The sequence below is a fragment of the Coccidioides immitis genome (assembly GCF_000149335.2).
Source record: "Coccidioides immitis RS genomic scaffold supercont3.2, whole genome shotgun sequence".
In the NCBI taxonomy this organism is placed as follows: Eukaryota; Fungi; Ascomycota; class Eurotiomycetes; order Onygenales; family Onygenaceae; genus Coccidioides; species Coccidioides immitis.
Window position 1 is genome coordinate 2900991 of NW_004504309.1, and position 18413 is coordinate 2919403.

Here is an 18413-nt window from a genome sequence, read left to right on the forward strand (position 1 = left end):
GTTTTTGGGGATTGTCCAATAATATAAATTTGAAGATGTGACAATATGTACAGAGTAAAAGTCATGGAAAGGATTGATGACCCAAAAATTTTAGCATCAGCCGATGTCAACACCATATGGATAGAATTAGAGTCCCCTTTTGCACCGCCCATTTTCCTATGCGTCTGAATTGTGATCGACCTCTGAGGATATTCATAAGAATAATCAATTATACTTTGGAATCTAGGCCATCAAAGCGCTCCAGACCATCGGAGTCCGCTCCCGGGTTACAAGTTTCATATTTGAGCATCTTTAGAAGATAGAAGAACCCAGTTGCAGCGAGGGAGCCAAGGGTCGGGCCAGCCCAATATATCCAATGGTATGGAGCGAAGTCACCCAAGACAAGATCGGGCCCAAAGGCACGAGCCGGACTGAGGGCTCCTCCACTATAGCGGGCACCTATCCAAGCGTTAGTCTCAATGATAATTGTTGACCGACGAGCGTAGAAGTACCAGCAATTTCGCAAATGAAAACAGCAATGCCGACCACAAGAGGGACTAGATATGTGGCCCGCTGCTTTTCCACAGCCAGCATGAGGACAGCGATCATCAACTGGGCGGTCAAAAAAGCCTCGATGAAGAGGCCTTGCACGACAGTTGTTCCAGGTCCTAACCGGGCCTGAACGGTAAGAGGACCTGGGAATAGGATTGCCACAACTGCCGAGGCCGCAATGCCAGCCGCCATATGAGCGAGAGCTGCCACACCAAATCTCGCGAGGGATATTGCACCAAGAAGCCATAGCGAAAGGGAAGCCTAGTGACATCCACAATGAGATATTTGCACAAAAAGGAATATAGCCCCATAGAGCTCCACTCACAACCGGGTTAAAGGCCGAACCGCTGACGCGGAAAAAGATCCATGCGTTCACAGTTACCGAAGCGGCGAAGGCAGCTGCAATGTAAAGAAGGCTATCCACTCCGGGACCAGTTTTCTCGTTGGCAACCTGAGTACCTGCAAACGCAGTGAAGAGGAACATGAACGTCCCCACAAACTCTCCAATGAAAGCAATCAAGTGGTTCCGGATAGCATCCGGGGAATCACCTGATGAAAACACCATCGAAATTATTGAACGGAAGTGATAAAAGGTATAGGTTAAGAAGCAGAACAAACGCCGAGCCAGCAGCGGGAACCAAGAATAATTACAAGAGATTTCGAGTTTCAAAATTCATGAACATACTCTTCTTCATAGGAAAGAGAGATAATGTAGAATATAGGCTCATAAATATAAATCGAAATGATGGCCAAGGCAGCAAGAATACATCTATCGGAGGTCAATGGTGCACTGGGCCCGTGAGGTTGAAGCAGGGACAGTCGCACTCCTAAAAGTGGTCGCTATGATGCAAGCAGCTGCATGCTCCTCCCAGGCGAGGTACCTGGAATCCCCCGCTCGCCATTTTGGTGGAGTCAGGAAGAACGGCTTGGTAGGAACTTACTGCGTATGTGCCTTTGCTTGGTGTGACCGGCGTTTGTATGTATAAGCGCAGGGGAAAAGGAGAACGGTTAGGCGAGAGTAAATTCTCAGACAGGGGAAAAAAAAAAAAAAAAAAAAAAAAGGACTGTTCTTCCCCTTGCTAGCCAAAATGGTAGCTAGAGCAAGAGGAAATATTGCAGCCTGAGATTCAAGTCCGTGAAGCTGGTCAGACAGGAGGTCAAGGGGGTGGTTGCTTAGAGACGCTTGCCATGCTTGAGCGTCACTAGTGGTAGTTTCTCACAGTTTTCTGTTTCTTCGTGAATAAGGACGCTGGTCGAGAATAGGCTGACATGAGACCCGGGGTTCAAGGGAGTGCGAGATGAAGACGATGCGGCGATGTTGCACGTCTGAGACGCGGTGGTGAAGCCGAACGGTCTTGGCGGAGATGCGCAGGTTTATTGGACGAGAGACGGATCCCCACCCGCATCTGCTGATATCAAGAGCAGGGAGGGCATCGTGGGCATCGTAGCGTAACTCCAGCTTGTTCTCCCAGGCTGGCTATGGTTCCCTTGCTGGTAGTGAACGAATGTCCACTGGCATTTTCGACATCCAGAACATCTTTGCTCCATGGATAGACCCCTCCTTTTCGGTTGAATGTGTGCTTTTAATGTAGGATTTGTCTTCGTAGTGAGATCAGAGTCCATTGGAGAAATTTGGAAGAGCTGGTGCTTCTACTTCGCATTCCGTCGGTTACTTCTCTGGTACTTAACTTAGATGTCCGCTTGGCGACTTTACATAAACCAAGACTTGAAAAGAGTGGTGGACACAGAGGTACCGTGGTTGCGCTTCTTCGCAAGACCACACATTGACCGTCACGGATAATTTTCCTTCTCTAGACAACGTCATCTTATGGCCGCATTGAGATTCTGTTTTCTAAAGAAGTCATCCTTGCGTCCTGTGTATAGACTTAGCCGAGCAATGGGCACAAAGACGCCGACCGATGCTCCTACAGGGCCATATTCCGGCCTTCCCGATTTGCCCCCGATATCGATTTTCCGGTCGCAAGGAGAGGGTTATCCTTCGCCTGCGACTGCGCAATGGCATACGGAAGCGCAAGAGAAGCTGATCGAGGGCATTCGGGAGCTGCGGAATGACCATACCAGTGGAGCAAAGGAATTGGCCACAAAGGCGGTGGCCCCACTAGTACGGATCGCAAGAATAATTGAAAGCGGGCTGACCGGGGAGAAATCGAGGCCGGGAGAGAAAATAGACCACAAGGATAAATCTCAACTATGGTGGGATGCAGTCCGCAAGGCTGGCTGGGCTATCTCTACCTATGGAAGACCGAGTATGGGGGCTGCAATTACGGTGGCAATCCTTAACGTTCTGGAAAAGCAAGATAAAGCGGGAAGTGCTGCGGCCGCAGGGCCAGGTAACGAATTGATAAGTCAACGAGTCCAAGCAATGGAAGAGTATCTGCGTGACAGAGTGGACGGAGGGCAAAGACAAATTGGGCGGAATTTACGACAATTTATTCGAGACAAGATTCTTGCTGAAGGTGTCGAGCGCAGAGTGACCATCTTAACACTGAGTCTAAGTTCCACCATCAAACAAGCCTTGATGACAATGCTTGAGCTCGAAAAAGGTTCGAATTCACCCGGAAACAAGCAAGAGCTCATGATAGATCTACGCATCATGGAATCTCGTCCACTATGCGAAGGAGCAGAACTGGCAAGAATACTGGCGGCCCAGGCGGCTGGCAAGGGATGTACCCATAATCTAAAAATCCAGCTTGCATCCGATGCTAGCGTTGCCATTCTCGCAAGAGACGCCGACATTGTCCTTCTTGGAGCCGACCGGATCTCTGGATCTGGAGACATCAGCAATAAAACGGGCAGCCTCCCCGCAGTCCTGTGCGCGAAGAGCGTGTCAAATAAAGCAGTGGTCATCGCGTTATCGGATATTGAGAAAGTTGCCAAGCCAGGGAGGATGGATGAGCACGAAGAAGAAGACAATGATCCGACGGAGCTTGTGAATGCCTGGAGTCCGCAGGCGCAAGAATGCATTTCGCAAAAGGCATGGAAGGAGATGGTGAGGGTGAGAAATGTGTATTTTGAGTGGGTGCCTGCAAACTATATCGACCATTACCTTTGCGAGACAGGGGTACTTTGCGTGGACGATATCAGGAAGCAGTCGGAGTGGGTACTGCAGGCCGAACAGCGGCTATTTGGCGATGTGGAAGGGCTGAACCATGGATGAAAGTACCACGGGGCGTCCGTTGGCTCTGCGGGCCCAACCATGGAAAGCGTGGTGTCATTCACCTCTTGTGTTGTATGAACCCAAACCTCGTCGAAAGGATATATATATGTGAGAGAACACGCGGGCTTTTTGAAAGAAGAGGAAAAAAAAAAAAAAAAAAGAAAAGAAAAGAAAAAAAAAGGATATGAAGTCACACTTGGAGGAGAACTAAAAATAGCCTACTGGAAGGCAGCTTTATCGATAAGCCGGCGCTAGTCCCAAAACAGCGCAGAGTAAACAAAGCCCCGTGACCCCGGCCCCCGACCAACCACCGCCAGCAGCATCGCCGCCGCTGGCCAACAATTCACCACCAAGCAGCGCAGTCATGACGACTAGATCTCGGCTGCAGTTAATTCTCCTGTCTTGATGCGCCTGGAGGTCATTCGTATGAACCCTATGACTCGCCCACTTTATATTCTTTCTTGTCTCTTCCTTCTTTTCTTCCAATTCTTCAGCTTCCCCCCCTTGTCACTCGTTATCTGGAGCTGTTTATCGTCGGCTGATACGTACCCTTTTGTACCTGCCATGCCATTCAGCCGATAACACGCCTGGTGTTCATGATCACTCGCCTCCCGACAGTCGCTCGCTTTATGTTACGTGTTTTCTTTTCACCCCTTAGTGTTACGACCTTCCATTTTCCTTCCGATTTACCTTCCTGACCGCCCCCAATGGCTCCCGAAGCACCGCAGTTACCTACGAAATTTCCCTGTTGGTGTAGGGCCATATATTCGTGGGGAGGCGAAACAAAACGTGACTTAGGCTTCGTGGAAGGAGACCTGATCGAATGTCTCAATGCCGGAGATGGATCGTGGTGGACCGGCCGGTTGAAGCGCGATCGACGAATGGTGGGAGTGTTTCCATCGAATTTCGTCAAGGTCCTCGACGAAGGCTTCGTGCCTTTGAGTCGCTCTGTGAGCCCTCTGCCGCTTAGCGCACAGGTCACTCCGTCAAATTCCACTGCTGGCGGACCGAAGAAACAGAAGACGGTCTTCAGAAAGCCATTTCAGGGTTACAAAGAGGTTGTCGGGCCCTCAGGAACGCTGTCCAAGCAGTCGACTCCGGTCGAATCGCCTCTGAAAACACCAGTAGCTCAAAAACAATCAATGCGCAAATCACGGGATCCGGATCGCACCCCAACAACAAGGCGAAATGAAGCTCCCGCTCGCCCGCCGTCACGTGCTATCTCTCCCGCTCCGCCGCCGCCACCCGTCGCGGAACCCAATGATTCTCCGCCGCCTCCACCGCCGCCTCCTCACAGAATTTTGCATAGACGGTCTGTGTCGCCCCAGCCTCAGTACTATCACCAAATGCAGGATAACTATCCTCCAAGGACTCCGTCTCCTTACCCCCAGTCACCCATCCATGGCAACACTCCATCACCACTGAGGGACGCAATTGAAGACGTCATGACCTCCTTGCATGATATGGGCCTTCATCGTGGCGACCCTTCGCCGGAACCTCCCCGTGGTCGCTCCCCTTTTCAACCTTGGTCTCCGGATGCCTATGAACAAATACACGAACATAGTGCACAAGGACATGCTGAGCGCCCTCTAACTTCTCTGGGCCTTGGGGGTCATGATCCTTTCCGGGAGCATGATTTTGACTACCAGCAGAATAGTTTCAATCGATACTATGATGGCCCCCCACAACTCGGCAATTACGTCGAAAGAATGGAGAGTCGGTTGCGACAACTCCATGCACAGGAAAACAAAGATGAGCTCCATCTTCCACCGCCTTCACCGCCGAAGAAGGATTCTCGGGGGAACGAAGGGTTCATGTCCCAACGACAGCGATCGCTTAGAAACAGAAAATCCATTAGCGAGCTTAACAGCGCGTATCTTGGACGCACACATACTACGAGATCAACTACGACAAACTCATCGAGCGGTGTCCAAAGTGTCGCAACAAACAGCACCACGAGTACCGGATTAACGAGCCAAAGTTTGATGAGTGGTACGTCAGCCGGGGGGTTTAGCGCCACAAGTGCGGCCAGTTTTGCGCGACGGTCCAAGGTGTATGGCATGTCAAAAGATAGACCCGCAAGTCCATTGAACCGTCCTCTATCCCGAGGGATCTATGGCCTCGAGAGAGGCAAATCTAGCAGCAGTAGGCCCCAGACTCCTTTAACAGGGATATCGTATCATCCAAGCCACGATTCTCGTCAGGGAGCTACTTCAGCAATGGGGTGGTCTGAATATAGTAAGGGAAACGATTCGCCGGGTCTACTTGGGGGCCTTACAACCCCCAAAACAAAGAAGACAGGATTCTTGAAGAAAATCCTCGAGTCGGCAAAAACTGGGGCTGCAACTGCAAGAAGCAACATAGCTTCAGGTCAAATATCGCGACCATCATCCCCCACGAAAAATCTTATCCAGGGTGGCATTTCTTCACTGTCTCCTACTCGACACGGGAAGGATGCTTCAAAAGAGATGGGTATTGGAGCAAACGATTGGGTACAGGTTCGAAGAGATGTCAATCGCGCTACTACTCCCAGCCGAAATGAGCTTATTGAGCGAGCAGAACGTTGCCAAATGATGGAATACCCTGTGATAGCCCCTGTGACTGATCTTCATGAAATCGGGGAAGGAGATGAGGGTATTGATGGTCTGCCAATTGCTGAACCAACTAACTGGAACACTGTGAATCTGCAGCTAGTGGACAAAAGTGCGCGGTTCATCACGAGCTTGCCACCAATGATGAATCCTGTGAGCTTAGCCCAAGGATATGTTTGCCGCCCGTATCGGAGCGATGCACAACGGCTGCGTGCTATTTTTACTTGGGTTGGCGAGAAGATTGCATGGGACGATGATCTAGACTGCGATGTTGATCTGAGAAGGGTTATTCTAATGAAGCGAGGCTGCCCACATGAAGTCGCAGTATTGGTGATGGAAATGTGCGCTGCTGTTGGTATCCACGCTGAGGTTGTAAGGGGGTACCTGAAGACCCCAGGTGAAGTTATAGATTTCGATAGTCTATCGAAGGCAAATCACTGGTGGAACGCGGTTCTTATCGACGGTGAATGGAGAATTATGGATTGCTCCCTGGCCAGCCCGACGCATCCGCGCCGGTCCTTGTATTCGAGTGCGAACTCTCAAGCTGCTGACAGCTGGTATTTCTTGGCACGCCCAATGGAAATCTGCTACAGCCATGTTCCTGTGATGTCCGAGCAACAGCATATTTGCCCTCCCATTGCTCCCGAAATTCTTCTCTCACTTCCATGTGCTTGTCCTGCCTTCTTTAAGAATGGCCTTCACCTGCCAAGCTATGATACCAGTTTAGTCCAGATCAATGGGCTAGAGACGGTACAGATTCGCATTAATGTTCCGCCCGATGTTGAATGCGCTGCAGAGGTCGAAGCCATTGCTTTCGCGCATGACGTGGACGGTGATCGTTTCGAGAGCGGGGACGTGGTAAAGAAGCGAGCGTTGGCGCAGCCGGATTGGTTTCGCGGTCAAAAGCGATTCACAATCAAAGCTGTATTACCCGGGGACGAGGGTCAAGGCGTATTGAAGGTTTATGCTGGAAAGAAAGGCCTCATGCATTCATCAAAAGATATTCCGCATCCGCTGGCTTTTGCTCTTCCCATCATTCACACTGGTGAAAATCCTCCTTATGACTTTATTCTTCGCCATCCAACACCCCACGCGCAACGACACGACTTATATGTCATACAACCGCAATGTGTCCGACTGGCTATTAACAATACCTTCGTTTTTGCGGTTCGCCAACATCCGGCTTACTCGCCTTCCACAACATCAAGCTTTAGCGAGGTGAGTGGTCGCGTGTCTCCAAACCCGTTCGCCCGACCTTCAAGCTCCCTTAGCATGGTGTCGTCTATCGCTACCGCTTCGAATGCATCCACTACTTCTGCGAGTAGTAAGAGCCACGTGTCGCGTGAGAAGCCAGCAAAACTAGCGGTACAGACACCATCGGGCAAGATTTTACGACTTTCAAGAAAAGCGGACCATATGATTACGACAAGCACGGCAACTGAGTGGGCCAATGATGGTACTCCCGATGGAAGTGTTTGGGAAACGGTTATTAAAGTTAGCGAGCGAGGCGTTTGGAGAGGATTGGTGCTTGCGGATCGGAGCGCTAGGTGGTGCGTTTGGGGGGAATGGGAATGTGTTTGAATCATATCCCTTCGTTCCTCTGGCGTTCGTTTTCTTGATTGAATTTTGTTTTGGAGCGTATTAATTAGCCTTTTGGCGATTGGCGCAAGTGTGCTCCTTACTTGGGATGTACAGGTGGTTTTATACCCCGATATCTTTTCTACATGGTGCAAAAAGTGGATTGTCTTTTTTTCTTTCGCGCGCGGGCAAGTTGACATGTCCATTCCTTATTGTGTTTCAATGTTGTTTCAACCTTTTTTTTTTTTTTTTTTTTTCTTCCTTTGGAAGAAAGAGGTTTGTTGAAATGAGCAGATGACTGAGCACGACCAGATTTCCGCACTCTGTTCAATCTGACATGATAGATGTCAGTTTGGATGGATGGCTTGATGTTTGAGTATGTACCCATGTGGATGAGTGAGTACCATTGGATGATTGTCTTTTCACTGCCGTTCATTTTTGAATCTCTTTCTGTTTTTAGTTCTTGTTATCAATAGCGATTTTAATACAAATTTTGTTTTAGGACGATTACCTTGCAAGGATGGCCTCGCTAAGATAAGAAGCTGGTAGTTTTGCAAAGGATTTTCGTTCGACGTGTTTCATAACATCATGTCCTTGAGTTATAAATAGGTAGTCGCTGTTGTAGCACGGTGCATATTTCGGCCGGCTAGAAGGTCAAGCTAAACCATTGTTATGAGAGAAATATGCACTTTTACTCCAACTTTCTAGCCATGACATTTCTCAATAACGGCGCGACTCGCTTCCTGCTTTTCGACACATCCATCTGGTTCCATATGCGGATTGAAGCCTGGTCCATGGTTGAATGCGTTTGTATATCAACACTCGAGCACTTTTGCAGCTGAAGCTCATCCACTGCCAACAGTTCGAAGTTTTCCAGGCCCTGCAAATGTACCGGGTTGAGAACCCACAGTAGAAACTCACGATTAAACTTGTTTTCCGGTTGAAGAGCGTACGCAGTCATTATGGCAACCACGTCAAGATTCCGGGTCCGGGAAAAACCGTGTAATGCATCGAAGAACGGCTGAGAGGAGTTGGACTTTCCATCCTCTTGTTCAGCCTTCGAAACAAGCCAAGAAAGCGGCTTCACCACGCTGCATATTCCGATTTTGATATCTCCAGGAGATCCACCTGCTGCGGGGAGCTGGTCGATCCAGTCCTTGTAATCTCTTCCCAAGACTTCGTCTATGGTTAGTCTATCAACACTGGAATTCTTCGCTTCGATAATCTGTTGGAAAAACTCGTCACGACTCCAACTCCGGTCCTGCGTTTGCTTGATCTTATTTTCAAGGAATGATACTGCCACACGATCAACATCTGACACTTTATCTTTGTTCGTCATGTTCGTTGTATCCGCAAGTATAGCCGCCAATGCGAGCTTCGCGGCTTGAGACTCGTATATTAAGGCCGGCCCATCGTTGAATTGCGGGGAAGCTGCATCCTTAACCATTTCATTCTGCGCAGGAACGGGGCTGTCCTTCCATAGCCCAAGGGATCGTAGCTCACGAACGACGAGAGACGTACAACTTCCTACACCAGTTTGGATGCATCGCATCCCTACATCCGGCGAAACAAACTTTTCGTCGTCGTGGTGGTCAATGCACCCATTCACCGAGATTCGAATATCATCATCATCATCATTATGGGCAGCAGAGATACCCTCAATTCCACGGATACCACTCGCCATTACCGGCAGTGCATTCCAATCGACCATGAACACGTCCATGTCCCGTGGAGTGTCAGACCCTAATCTATTATGGTGGAGTCGCTGTCTCAAATCGGCAATAGTTAAAATATTCTCTTTCAACAACCACCTTTCACCATCCTCGCCTTCATTCGTCGAAAGTTTCAATGCCGTGACGAATTCAGGGCGTAATCTTGCTAGTTCCCTACCCGATGGAACATCATGTAAATTGATGATGGGAACATACTGGCGAGAAACTGGATTTGCTCGCTGAAGTATTTTGCTGGAGCTCGCAAAATATGAAAATAAAATGGCGGAGATGATCGAGTCTAGGTCTGCCGAAGGGTTCCCAAGGACGTATGTTACCTGATTTTGTCGAGTCTGCGAGGAGGCATAGTGAGAAGCCTGCTTAAGAAACCGAAGCAAGCTCATGGAAGATTGAGGATCCGCAGACATATTCTCGCTGATATCTTAATAGGATCCAGAGCCGAAGTTGATTGAAAAAACATGGCGCCCATGAAGTCAAGTCACGTGGAGACCCTGGAAGAGCTCTCGTCGCACTGAAATTATGGGAGAGTAAGGCGTGAGATATTAATGATTCCTCTAAGGATAACTAGTAAATATTAATACAATTATCCCATCCATTTCGAATGATCTTAAATCAGCCACCGATATGACTACCGCCCAGTATTCCACCCACTAAGAATAATAACAATAAATAGCCGAGGATCAAATCCCATCACCACTAAATCTAAAGGCAAGGCAAATAGCCCCTGTCAAAGTACCTTGCTGAACTTGAAAATAATTAAAGCCTCGGTTCGTACAAAGGAAGACTGAGAGACACAAGCCGCAGATACCGAACTCCAAGTAATGAAGGGGTTTGCACCGTGCCGTAATCCTATCGCCGTACCATCCAAACAACACGAGACTCCATACCGGCAGATGGGCGCTTCGAATCTGCTGACCGTAAAAGATAACACGACAACAAAGCCACTGGAACAATCAGAATAACAACATAATGAGTTATACATATTACATAGATAGAAAAAGAAACACGGGAGAATAAATAAAGCGACCCTAAATGGTTTGAAATATTGAGGAGTAGAGTATGAAGTCATGTATCAAATCAGCTGAGGAATTCATCTTCGAGAGCATTAGTCGCATCGTTCCCGCTTTGCCCGAGACCATCCATGAGACCATTCTCCTGGTGCGCATCGCCCAAACCGTCACGAGATTCGGACATTGAGCGATCCCTCGAGGAACAGTTCTGGGCAGTCTTAAGTGCCTCTAACGCCTCATTTGCGTGGCTAATTTCTTCAACAGGTTCCACATCCTGGTTTGTCAAATCTGCAAAAAGTTCATCCATATTTGGACGTGGACTGCTGCCAAAGGGATTGCTATGGTCAATATCAACTCCAACGCCTGCATCATCTTTGGCAAGGTCGGGAGGCGATCGGGATCGCAACGGATTACTGCGATTAAAATCCGGAGGGCTAAACAGTGCCTGGTCAAGTCCAGGATGGCGGGTAGCTGGAGGAGTTGAGGCGAAAGTGGGGGAATGGGAATTGCCATCTTGAGGAAGAAAAGCTCCAGGACCAGTGGCATAGGGAGGACCACCGTCGCTGGTCGCCAGGCTAAATGGATTCGAACCCGAGAACGACGAAGGGGGTTGAGAGGCGGGAATCGGGGGAAGTGTAGGGGGAGTGGTCGTGTTTCCGGCAGAAATAGATCCATGTTCGCCCGTTGGAGTATCCGATCGTTTGAGTGGAGCTGGCTGCAAGGGTGTAGGTCTTCCAGTGTGAGGTTCGGTAGACTTCCTTTTAGGTGGGAACGTGTGATATTTCGTGCGAAGATGAAGAGGAAGATCTTCGGGTTTATCAATCCCAAGCTGAGCCATTAATTTCTGTTGCTTAGTGGGCCTGGGTTTCCGAGTAGAAAGGGATTGCTCTAAGATTGGTGGAGGATCAGGAGCAACCGGTGCCCAGCGATGGATTTCTTGACGGAAATAATTGGTCTCATATGCAAGTAGAACCTCGGCACCTTCGATTTTGCGAAGATAGAAGATCTGTGTTGGAACCTCCTCAGCAGTCGTGCACGTAGAGTTCGTAAACGATCGTATGAAATCTCGGAAAGCAGAGGCCTTATCGATGATCGCTTCCAGGATTTGCTCTTCATCAGGCTGGAATGGAAGGTCCGGAATCTCGGCTTGCCATTCGATAAGGTCTTCTAACTTAGGACGAGCAGCGTCGCGCGGGATCTTAACGCGCCAATCGCAAATTGGACAAGTGTAGCTGTCATACTCTTTCACCTTGCCGCGAGCGATCTTGAGGCATTTGCCGTGATACCTATAACCGGTCACCATCCAGTGAATAAATACATAACCGAAATGAAGAACTTGAACCCACCATTCATGGCAAACCTCACACTCTATCATCAACCCTGCTTCCTGCTGTCGACAAATGCAAAAGACATCCTTCTTCTTTGAGCGCGTACCAACCCATGAATGAGATTCTCCGCCCTCGGGGGTTGTCTCACGCGATGCAGGTTCCACAGGAGGGCGACATCTATCCTCAAGATCGAAGCAGAAAGAGTTCTTCTTCTCGACATACTGCATGTGCATTTTGAGAATATGAAGCGGCGCATTCGCCTTCCCAAATAATTTCTTGCCTCTCCTCATCCAGTCTTCATGACGTTTCTGCTCCCGCTCGAGGTCAATGGTTCCAGTGGGTTTGCTGTTCAGTTGCGACAGCGACTCCATCAGTTCACGAACGTCTTTGTAATGCGGACGCATTCGGAAATCCGAACTTTTGCTCTTCTCATAGAAGTTGGAGATCTGTTTCTGAGCCTCCCGCTGCTTTGTTAAGATCGCCTCAACTGCGGCCAGCGTTTCAGGACTGACAGGGAATCTAGCAGCCTGTGCAGAAAGAGCCTCAAGTTGTTGATAATGGACAGCTTCAACAGACATAAGCTCTTTCGCTTTTGCTTCCCAAGTCTCACCATGGCGATATAAATCGCGGAAGTGAAGGAGATGTTCATTGGTTTCGGCCAATCCGAGTTCCTCGCCTTGCTTGATAAATTCACGACAATCGTCCAGTGTTTGATACTGCTCTCGTCTTCGCCGAGCTTCGTCATTCCATCTCATTTGCCTTAGAACACGCTCAAGCTTGTCAACTTCGGGCACATCGACATTGAAACTTTTACCAAGCTCCACGAGCTCCTCAACCTCCTGCGTCGAAGTGACGTGTGGATTGCAGAGAACTGCTTGTGCGTCGCCCTGGAATTTCTGTATTTCAGCGACTTTCTCGCGCAAACTGACAATCTGTGGACAGTCGAACGAAAGGTTCTCCGCTTCAGCGAGAAGGGCATGAATCTTATCAATATTGCGCAATTCACGATCGCGTTCCTCCAGTTGCGCAGCTTTCGCAGCATTACCTTTTCGCCAAAGCTTTTCATTTTTGCGACGGTTTTGCTGCTTCCGAGTAATGTAATTATTTGCCTCTTCTACCCATTTGTCGCATCGCTGCACAAAAGTGGCGAGGTCTTGGAGACCAGGGAGATGGTACGGGATCTTCTCACCTTCCGAAAGCAGCGAATGCATCGCCTTTAAAGAAGGCTTCGGTTCGTCTTCCAGAATTCTCTCGAGTTTTTCTCCCCAAGCCTCAGGGATCCGCGCGCGATCCTCTACCTTTTGCGTGCATGCTGCAATATCTTCGTCAGACATCCGATATCGCAAACTATGATTCGGTCCAAGCAGTCGGCGAGAAACATCTTCGTCACAGCAGGTATGGTTATCCGCATGGAGTAGGCAGAGTATTTTTCCCTTCTTATGGCAGCGAAATTGTGTCAGATAGCTGTACACTTTGCAATAGGAGCATTGGTAATCTTCTTCTGGCAAATCGGCGTCTTCCACCACAAGCTTGAAGTCCTCATGTCCTTCACTTTTGTTCTCGTCGGAACCTCTATGTTCAATCCGTTGCTTCAACTCCTTCTGGCGCGCTAGGAGCTTTGCACGTTGCTCTAACTCTCGATCACACATTCTTCGCAATGCGGGGCCCAGCCACTTAGCTGTTTTTATCGACGTATCCCTAGCGGCGGCCGTGAGTAATAATTCATCATGCGAGAAGCAAGGTTGACGTCTGAACTCTCGAAGACGAGCGACACCGGCTTGACCGAGAGGTTCCCAATCGGCAGGCGCAAAATTGACCGCTTCATTGAAGTTGAATCCGTGGTTGAAACCAGCATGATAAGCCTGGGGGAACGTGATTACAAATTGACCTGCTCGTTGGTCAAGGGCATACACATTAACCCCAGCTTTTTTCAGCTGATCTGGCGGAAGAAGTGTAACCAGCTGGAATAGGAGATCAGGCTGGGTCTCAAAAAGCTCTGGGACAGCTTGGCGCATGGCTTCCTCGAATGCTTCAGCATCTGCGCCCGGGATGCCATACCAGGTCTTGGTCGCGCCGAAATGCTGGTAATTGGCGGAGTAGGAGTAATGATCCTCGTTATGCCAGCAGAATGTCGAGAAACACATCCCAACATATACCCAGGGCACGGTCATTCCCGACACGTCTGATTTAATATGACGGAAGAGTGACTCGCCATGCAGCGGCAGGACGTTCAGATTCCAAGGATCAACGGAATATGGATCCAACGGGTTTCTCTCGACGGTAGGAAAGCCACTTCCATGAGTTGTAGAGTGGATATCCGCCCCATACTCAACTTCCACCGTTTCAGTAAGACTTTCCACGAGTCTCCAGAATTCTCGCTCAACGTCGTCTTCTGTCTCGCGACGATGAGCGTTAAGCACCGGATCGAATGGCATCTTCCCAGAAAAATAGTTCCTTTTGAACGCATCCGCCTTTTCTTGGAACTGTTTTAAAGAGTATATTCCGCCTTCTTCAAAGCCATATTCGCCCGTCCCAACAAGGCATTTCGGGCAATGCCAATCGTAGTTGGGAGCATTGCTAAGAGGGGGATCGAGACAGTGCATATGGTATCCGTTATCGCAACCGTCACAGAGGAGAATCGAAGGGCGATCGTTGCTTTTCCCGCAAGTTTCACATTTCTGAATGCGAAAAGTCGAGTTAGCATGCTTACACAACAAAAATTTTCCCTTGGGTTATCGGGTGTACTTACATCGCCAGTTTTTCTATTCCCACCTTTGGGACGAGACTGGGGAGGAGTGGGGCGTAGTAAGCTCATATTTGACCCCGACACTGTCGGAGCAACATCTTAAAGCACGTTAACAGTCAGCTGCGGGATATTCATAATCAAGAGAATGCATACCTTTCTTGAGACGCTTGCTCCGCCGGCCATTCGCACCATCGTCTCCATTTTCCGCCTGCGGAGTACCAGCGGCGCTCTCATTGCCCAGCGCCCGTTTCAACGGATGGGAATCATGGCCGTTAACTGCAGAGACACGACGAGATTCCGAGTTCTTCGAGACAGTACCGGACTCCGGAGCTTGAGTTGTCGTGCTTTCAGCTCCTTGGTCGGTTTCCTTTTTCACGACCGATGGCCCATTATTAATAGGGACAAAGGAAGTTGTTTTGGGGATACCATTCGCAGGGGCGTTCACGGCGGTAAAGCCAACTGTTATAGGCCGAATCGAGGCCGGTTCGGGAGGCGGAGCTGATTTTTCTGATTTTTCCGGCTTTTCCGAGCTTTTACTGCGCTCTAAGGAAGCATTAAGTGCCGCGGATGCTTTTACCGTTGATGACTTGCTACTAGCTCCTGTTGTTCCGTTTACATTCGAGGAAACCTTCTTATTTGGGGGAGACGCCTTCGGAGAGGGAGTAAAAGGACCGCCGTGCTCGATTTCTAGCTGCTGCTGAACGCCCGGCTTTGCGAGAAGGAGGTAGTCTTCGTATGGTTGTAACCAACGCTGATAGGAATTCTTGAGAGACGTGGATAACGACGACATAATCTTTCCGCTATAACCTAAGTCACGGCCAATTTCCGCCCACTTCTTCAGTTTGCAGACCTGGTCGAAGCCGCCTCGAACCTCGACAGCCTTTTTCAATTTGTAAAGATCAAGCGGGCGCTTGTCAACACTCGGGAAACGCGCTAACGTCGTGCCGTGCTGTCTATGGAACTTCGTTAACTGATCTAGGTAGTTCAGATTCGCTCGAGTTCCTTCCTCACTGTTAGCCTAAGGTCCGAGAGTCGGCTGGGGTTCACGATCCATTGTCTCCATACATACCTCCCTCAACTGAATTAAGTTCTTGTCTACGGGTTCGAAAATGGAAGCGCTGCAGAGGATAGTTAGCGTCACTGAGTTCATCGCGCATCGCAAAGGCTGCAGCTGAGTGAAAGTCTCTGAAATTTCTTTTCTTGTTCCTATTCTTCAAGTGCATTCATACCTCGGTATCAATAGCAAACGGCGGATCCCAGCTATCAGGAGGAATGATCTTGCAAATGCCATACTTCTTTCCTTCGGGTGCAATCTTCCGAATATATTCCATGGGATCCTTAAACTCCTCCTCGGTAGGCCGGAAGGTAGGGGCTTCTGGCAGGCTATGCGGTCGGACTCGTTTTACGGGTTCTCTAACGGCGCTCTGATGACCTCGGCGTTCGACGGTAGAAAGATCCAAGGGCGCAGCCCTTCGAGCGCTGAGCGGAACATTGGGGGCGTAAGGGTGATGGGAGGAATTCGCGATCCGGGCAGAGGAGCGGCTGGTCGATTGGGGATGCTGCGCGGCAGCATTGCCTCCCGTTGACGGCGGAGCCACCATGTCTAAGGTGGTGGGAAGTGCGAGGCGGAGAGGATCAGTGGAGTGTCACGCCTAAGGAGAAGCCCAAGCCGGATGCGAACAACGCATTGGCAGAGTGAGTTTTGGGCGGAACGGAAGAGGAGTAATTGGGGAGAAACAGGGACTCAGCAGGGGAGCAGAATACGGCAGACGAGTTGGATGGAGGACACCAGACGGGGAGAGACGAGAGTTCGCGGTGAGGAGGCCGGAGCGAGCGAGATCAGCCGAAACGTCGAGGTGATCGGAGGGAAGCGAAGAATACCTCATCAATGGATGAAAATGGGGAGGAGCGATATTAGCCAACCTTGGGTGGAGCCTTCCATAACGGTACGGTATCTTACGCGCTGGTGATGTATTGAAAATTTAGCCAGCTAGTCACGTACGGTAACTACGGTAATAATGCCTTGTCTCGTCCACGGATGCATCGCCGCCACTGCGTCTCCATATTTGCCATCCTCCAGCGTGCTCGGGGAATAATTACTTCGCGGTGGCAGTAGCAAAGTGTGAAATTTCTACAGATGCCAATGCAGATGGATGTGCTGGGAGGATCTTCATCTCCGTGCAAAGTTTTCTTGGGGGTCGGCGTGGTAACAGTTTCAGCGAACTCCGTGATGACGCTGCTCTCTTGAGCTTATCTGGCCTGAATGGCCTTCAGAGCGCACACAGCCGGGCAACCAGCCCTGGCTCACCAAAAACTTCTCTTGAAAGTGGACATAGATGCAATACCACGCGCACCAAAGTTTATCCACAGCATCATAGGCACTAAGCTGGCTTCGAGAAAGAGTGGATAGGAATCCGCAAGCCCTTCTCTTGCCATGTCAGCGGTCACCTCTTCCACCCATTCATTATCAATATCAACATCTCCCACCTTAAAGTGACTAACTACCTTATTGTTCTCCGTGCACCCTGGCATGCAAGGTTGCTTTCAACATTGATGCATGCAGAGTACCACCCTGGAGCTGCTAGTTATGTATGTGCCGAAGATAAGTACCTAGCTCAAGGTACCGATATACCCAGTAGCTATAACTCATTGGCTTATCCGTCCGCGATCCTTGGACAGGTTCTGCCGCTGGCGTGTCAAAGCAAGAGTAGGAGAGAAATTGAAATAGACTATTCAGGGGAGAAACCTGTGTTCAGAGAGGGCAAAAAAAAGCTCCGAGGCATAGAGGCTGAGGATTGTGAATATCAAATGCCAGCGAACGCCGTAAAATTACCTACCATCCGAGAGTGGTTTCCACAGAGCCAAGTCTGATTGACCGGGTAACAAACAGATCATTGACGTGGTTCGTGTTGAATTGATAACCTGCATAAATGCGCAGCTGGTTCTGCTGAGCTTGGATGATTAGGCGGGAAGAGGGAAAGGAAAAAAAAAGAAAAAGAAAAAGAAAAAGAAAAAGAAAAAGAAAAAGAAGGAGAGCAACCACAATCCGACATTCCATAGCAATGGCGTCAGTGGTTTTCCTCGCTCTTCTTGGAGCTGCAGACCGAGAAGCTCCAGGCTCTAAAAAAAAATAGCGGAACACCCGACTTCCCACAGATCCCGCGTAAGTACGATACAGCCCTTGGGTGTGACGTAAGTAACCCGGTATGGGACGGTATTTGGCGCTTAGGGTGTGACCTGAGCCCCCCGTCATCCTGGCACCCTCGAACGATTCGTCGATCCAGGCACCTCTTGGCGACAAGCCGCCGTCTGGTCTTCGCTCAGAGCCGGGGCGGAGGGCCCTTCAAGAGGTGCCAGATCGAGCTTGGGAGAAACTATGAGAGGTAACCTAGAGGGATATTCTCGTGGTTTGATAGAAGTGCAGCAGGAGGACCTGATAATTTGGGGAAATGAGCGCGAATGCCGCTCTCTTGCAGATACGGCGTACATGCTGTCATCATACGACTGAGGCTACTGTGCTTGCAGCCAATGTCAATCAAGATCCCAGGGACGGAGTAACAGGCGGCGAGAGACTGTGTTGCAAGACCTCAAAGGCTCGCTGTTTTAAGCTGCCATCGCCATCAATGCATCATTTCCGGACATGGAAGTGTAATGCAGCATTCTCTGGCATTCTCCTCCATTCTCCGTCCTCTACGGAGTACCCCAGCAGCTGTTCGTCAAC

General features: G+C 49.6%; 7 protein-coding genes across 7 annotated transcripts; 3 read left to right on the plus strand and 4 right to left on the minus strand.

Annotated features, from left to right (window-relative positions):
* Positions 1–208: 208 nt before the first annotated feature.
* CIMG_06551 (MIP family channel protein) lies at positions 209–1791 on the minus strand (the record flags this gene model as incomplete). Its single annotated transcript, XM_001242654.2, has 4 exons — positions 1357–1791; positions 857–1300; positions 492–792; positions 209–438 (listed from the first exon to the last, which is right to left on the minus strand). Exons 2-4 carry the CDS (start codon positions 1094–1096, stop codon positions 209–211), a joined length of 771 nt encoding a protein of 256 aa, XP_001242655.2. The 5' UTR covers positions 1097–1300; positions 1357–1791.
* A 546-nt stretch (positions 1792–2337) lies between these two features.
* On the plus strand, positions 2338–3791 carry CIMG_06552 (uncharacterized protein). The gene has a single exon (XM_001242655.2). The coding sequence runs from the start codon at positions 2429–2431 to the stop codon at positions 3707–3709; it is 1281 nt and encodes a 426-aa protein (XP_001242656.2). The 5' UTR covers positions 2338–2428; the 3' UTR covers positions 3710–3791.
* Positions 3792–4416: 625 nt separating this feature from the next.
* CIMG_06553 (SH3 domain-containing protein) lies at positions 4417–7881 on the plus strand (the record flags this gene model as incomplete). Its single annotated transcript, XM_001242656.1, has 1 exon — positions 4417–7881. One exon carries the CDS (start codon positions 4417–4419, stop codon positions 7879–7881), a length of 3465 nt encoding a protein of 1154 aa, XP_001242657.1.
* A 416-nt stretch (positions 7882–8297) lies between these two features.
* On the minus strand, positions 8298–10015 carry CIMG_06554 (exopolyphosphatase; the record flags this gene model as incomplete). The annotated part of the gene is made up of 1 exon (XM_001242657.2): positions 8298–10015. The coding sequence occupies one exon, from the start codon at positions 10013–10015 to the stop codon at positions 8570–8572; it is 1446 nt and encodes a 481-aa protein (XP_001242658.1). The 3' UTR covers positions 8298–8569.
* Positions 10016–10136: 121 nt separating this feature from the next.
* On the minus strand, positions 10137–16528 carry CIMG_06555 (PHD transcription factor). The gene is made up of 6 exons (XM_001242658.2): positions 15922–16528; positions 15762–15810; positions 14846–15694; positions 14696–14790; positions 11965–14624; positions 10137–11904 (listed from the first exon to the last, which is right to left on the minus strand). The coding sequence occupies exons 1-6, from the start codon at positions 16291–16293 to the stop codon at positions 10686–10688; spliced, it is 5244 nt and encodes a 1747-aa protein (XP_001242659.2). The 5' UTR covers positions 16294–16528; the 3' UTR covers positions 10137–10685.
* On the plus strand, positions 16366–16808 carry CIMG_13065 (uncharacterized protein; the record flags this gene model as incomplete). Its single annotated transcript, XM_004445331.1, has 2 exons — positions 16366–16638; positions 16683–16808. 2 exons carry the CDS (start codon positions 16366–16368, stop codon positions 16806–16808), a joined length of 399 nt encoding a protein of 132 aa, XP_004445388.1.
* Positions 16659–17750, minus strand: CIMG_11766 (uncharacterized protein; the record flags this gene model as incomplete). The annotated part of the gene is made up of 3 exons (XM_012358684.1): positions 16659–17115; positions 17180–17421; positions 17530–17750. 2 exons carry the CDS (start codon positions 17748–17750, stop codon positions 17274–17276), a joined length of 369 nt encoding a protein of 122 aa, XP_012214107.1. The 3' UTR covers positions 16659–17115; positions 17180–17273.
* Between the last annotated feature and the right edge of the window lie 663 nt (positions 17751–18413).

Bases quoted from the DNA above. Each gene is read 5' to 3' on its own strand.
- CIMG_06552 (XM_001242655.2), top strand. From the start codon at position 2,429: ATGGGCACAAAGACGCCGACCGATGCTCCTACAGGGCCATATTCCGGC.
- CIMG_06555 (XM_001242658.2), bottom strand. From the start codon at position 16,293: ATGGTGGCTCCGCCGTCAACGGGAGGCAATGCTGCCGCGCAGCATCCC. The intron at 15,695-15,761 runs GTATGTATGGAG...ACAGTGAGGAAG, and splicing joins ACTTAATTCAGTTGAGGGAG to GAACTCGAGCGAATCTGAAC. The intron at 14,791-14,845 runs GTATGCATTCTC...ACGTGCTTTAAG, and splicing joins GAGCAAGCGTCTCAAGAAAG to ATGTTGCTCCGACAGTGTCG.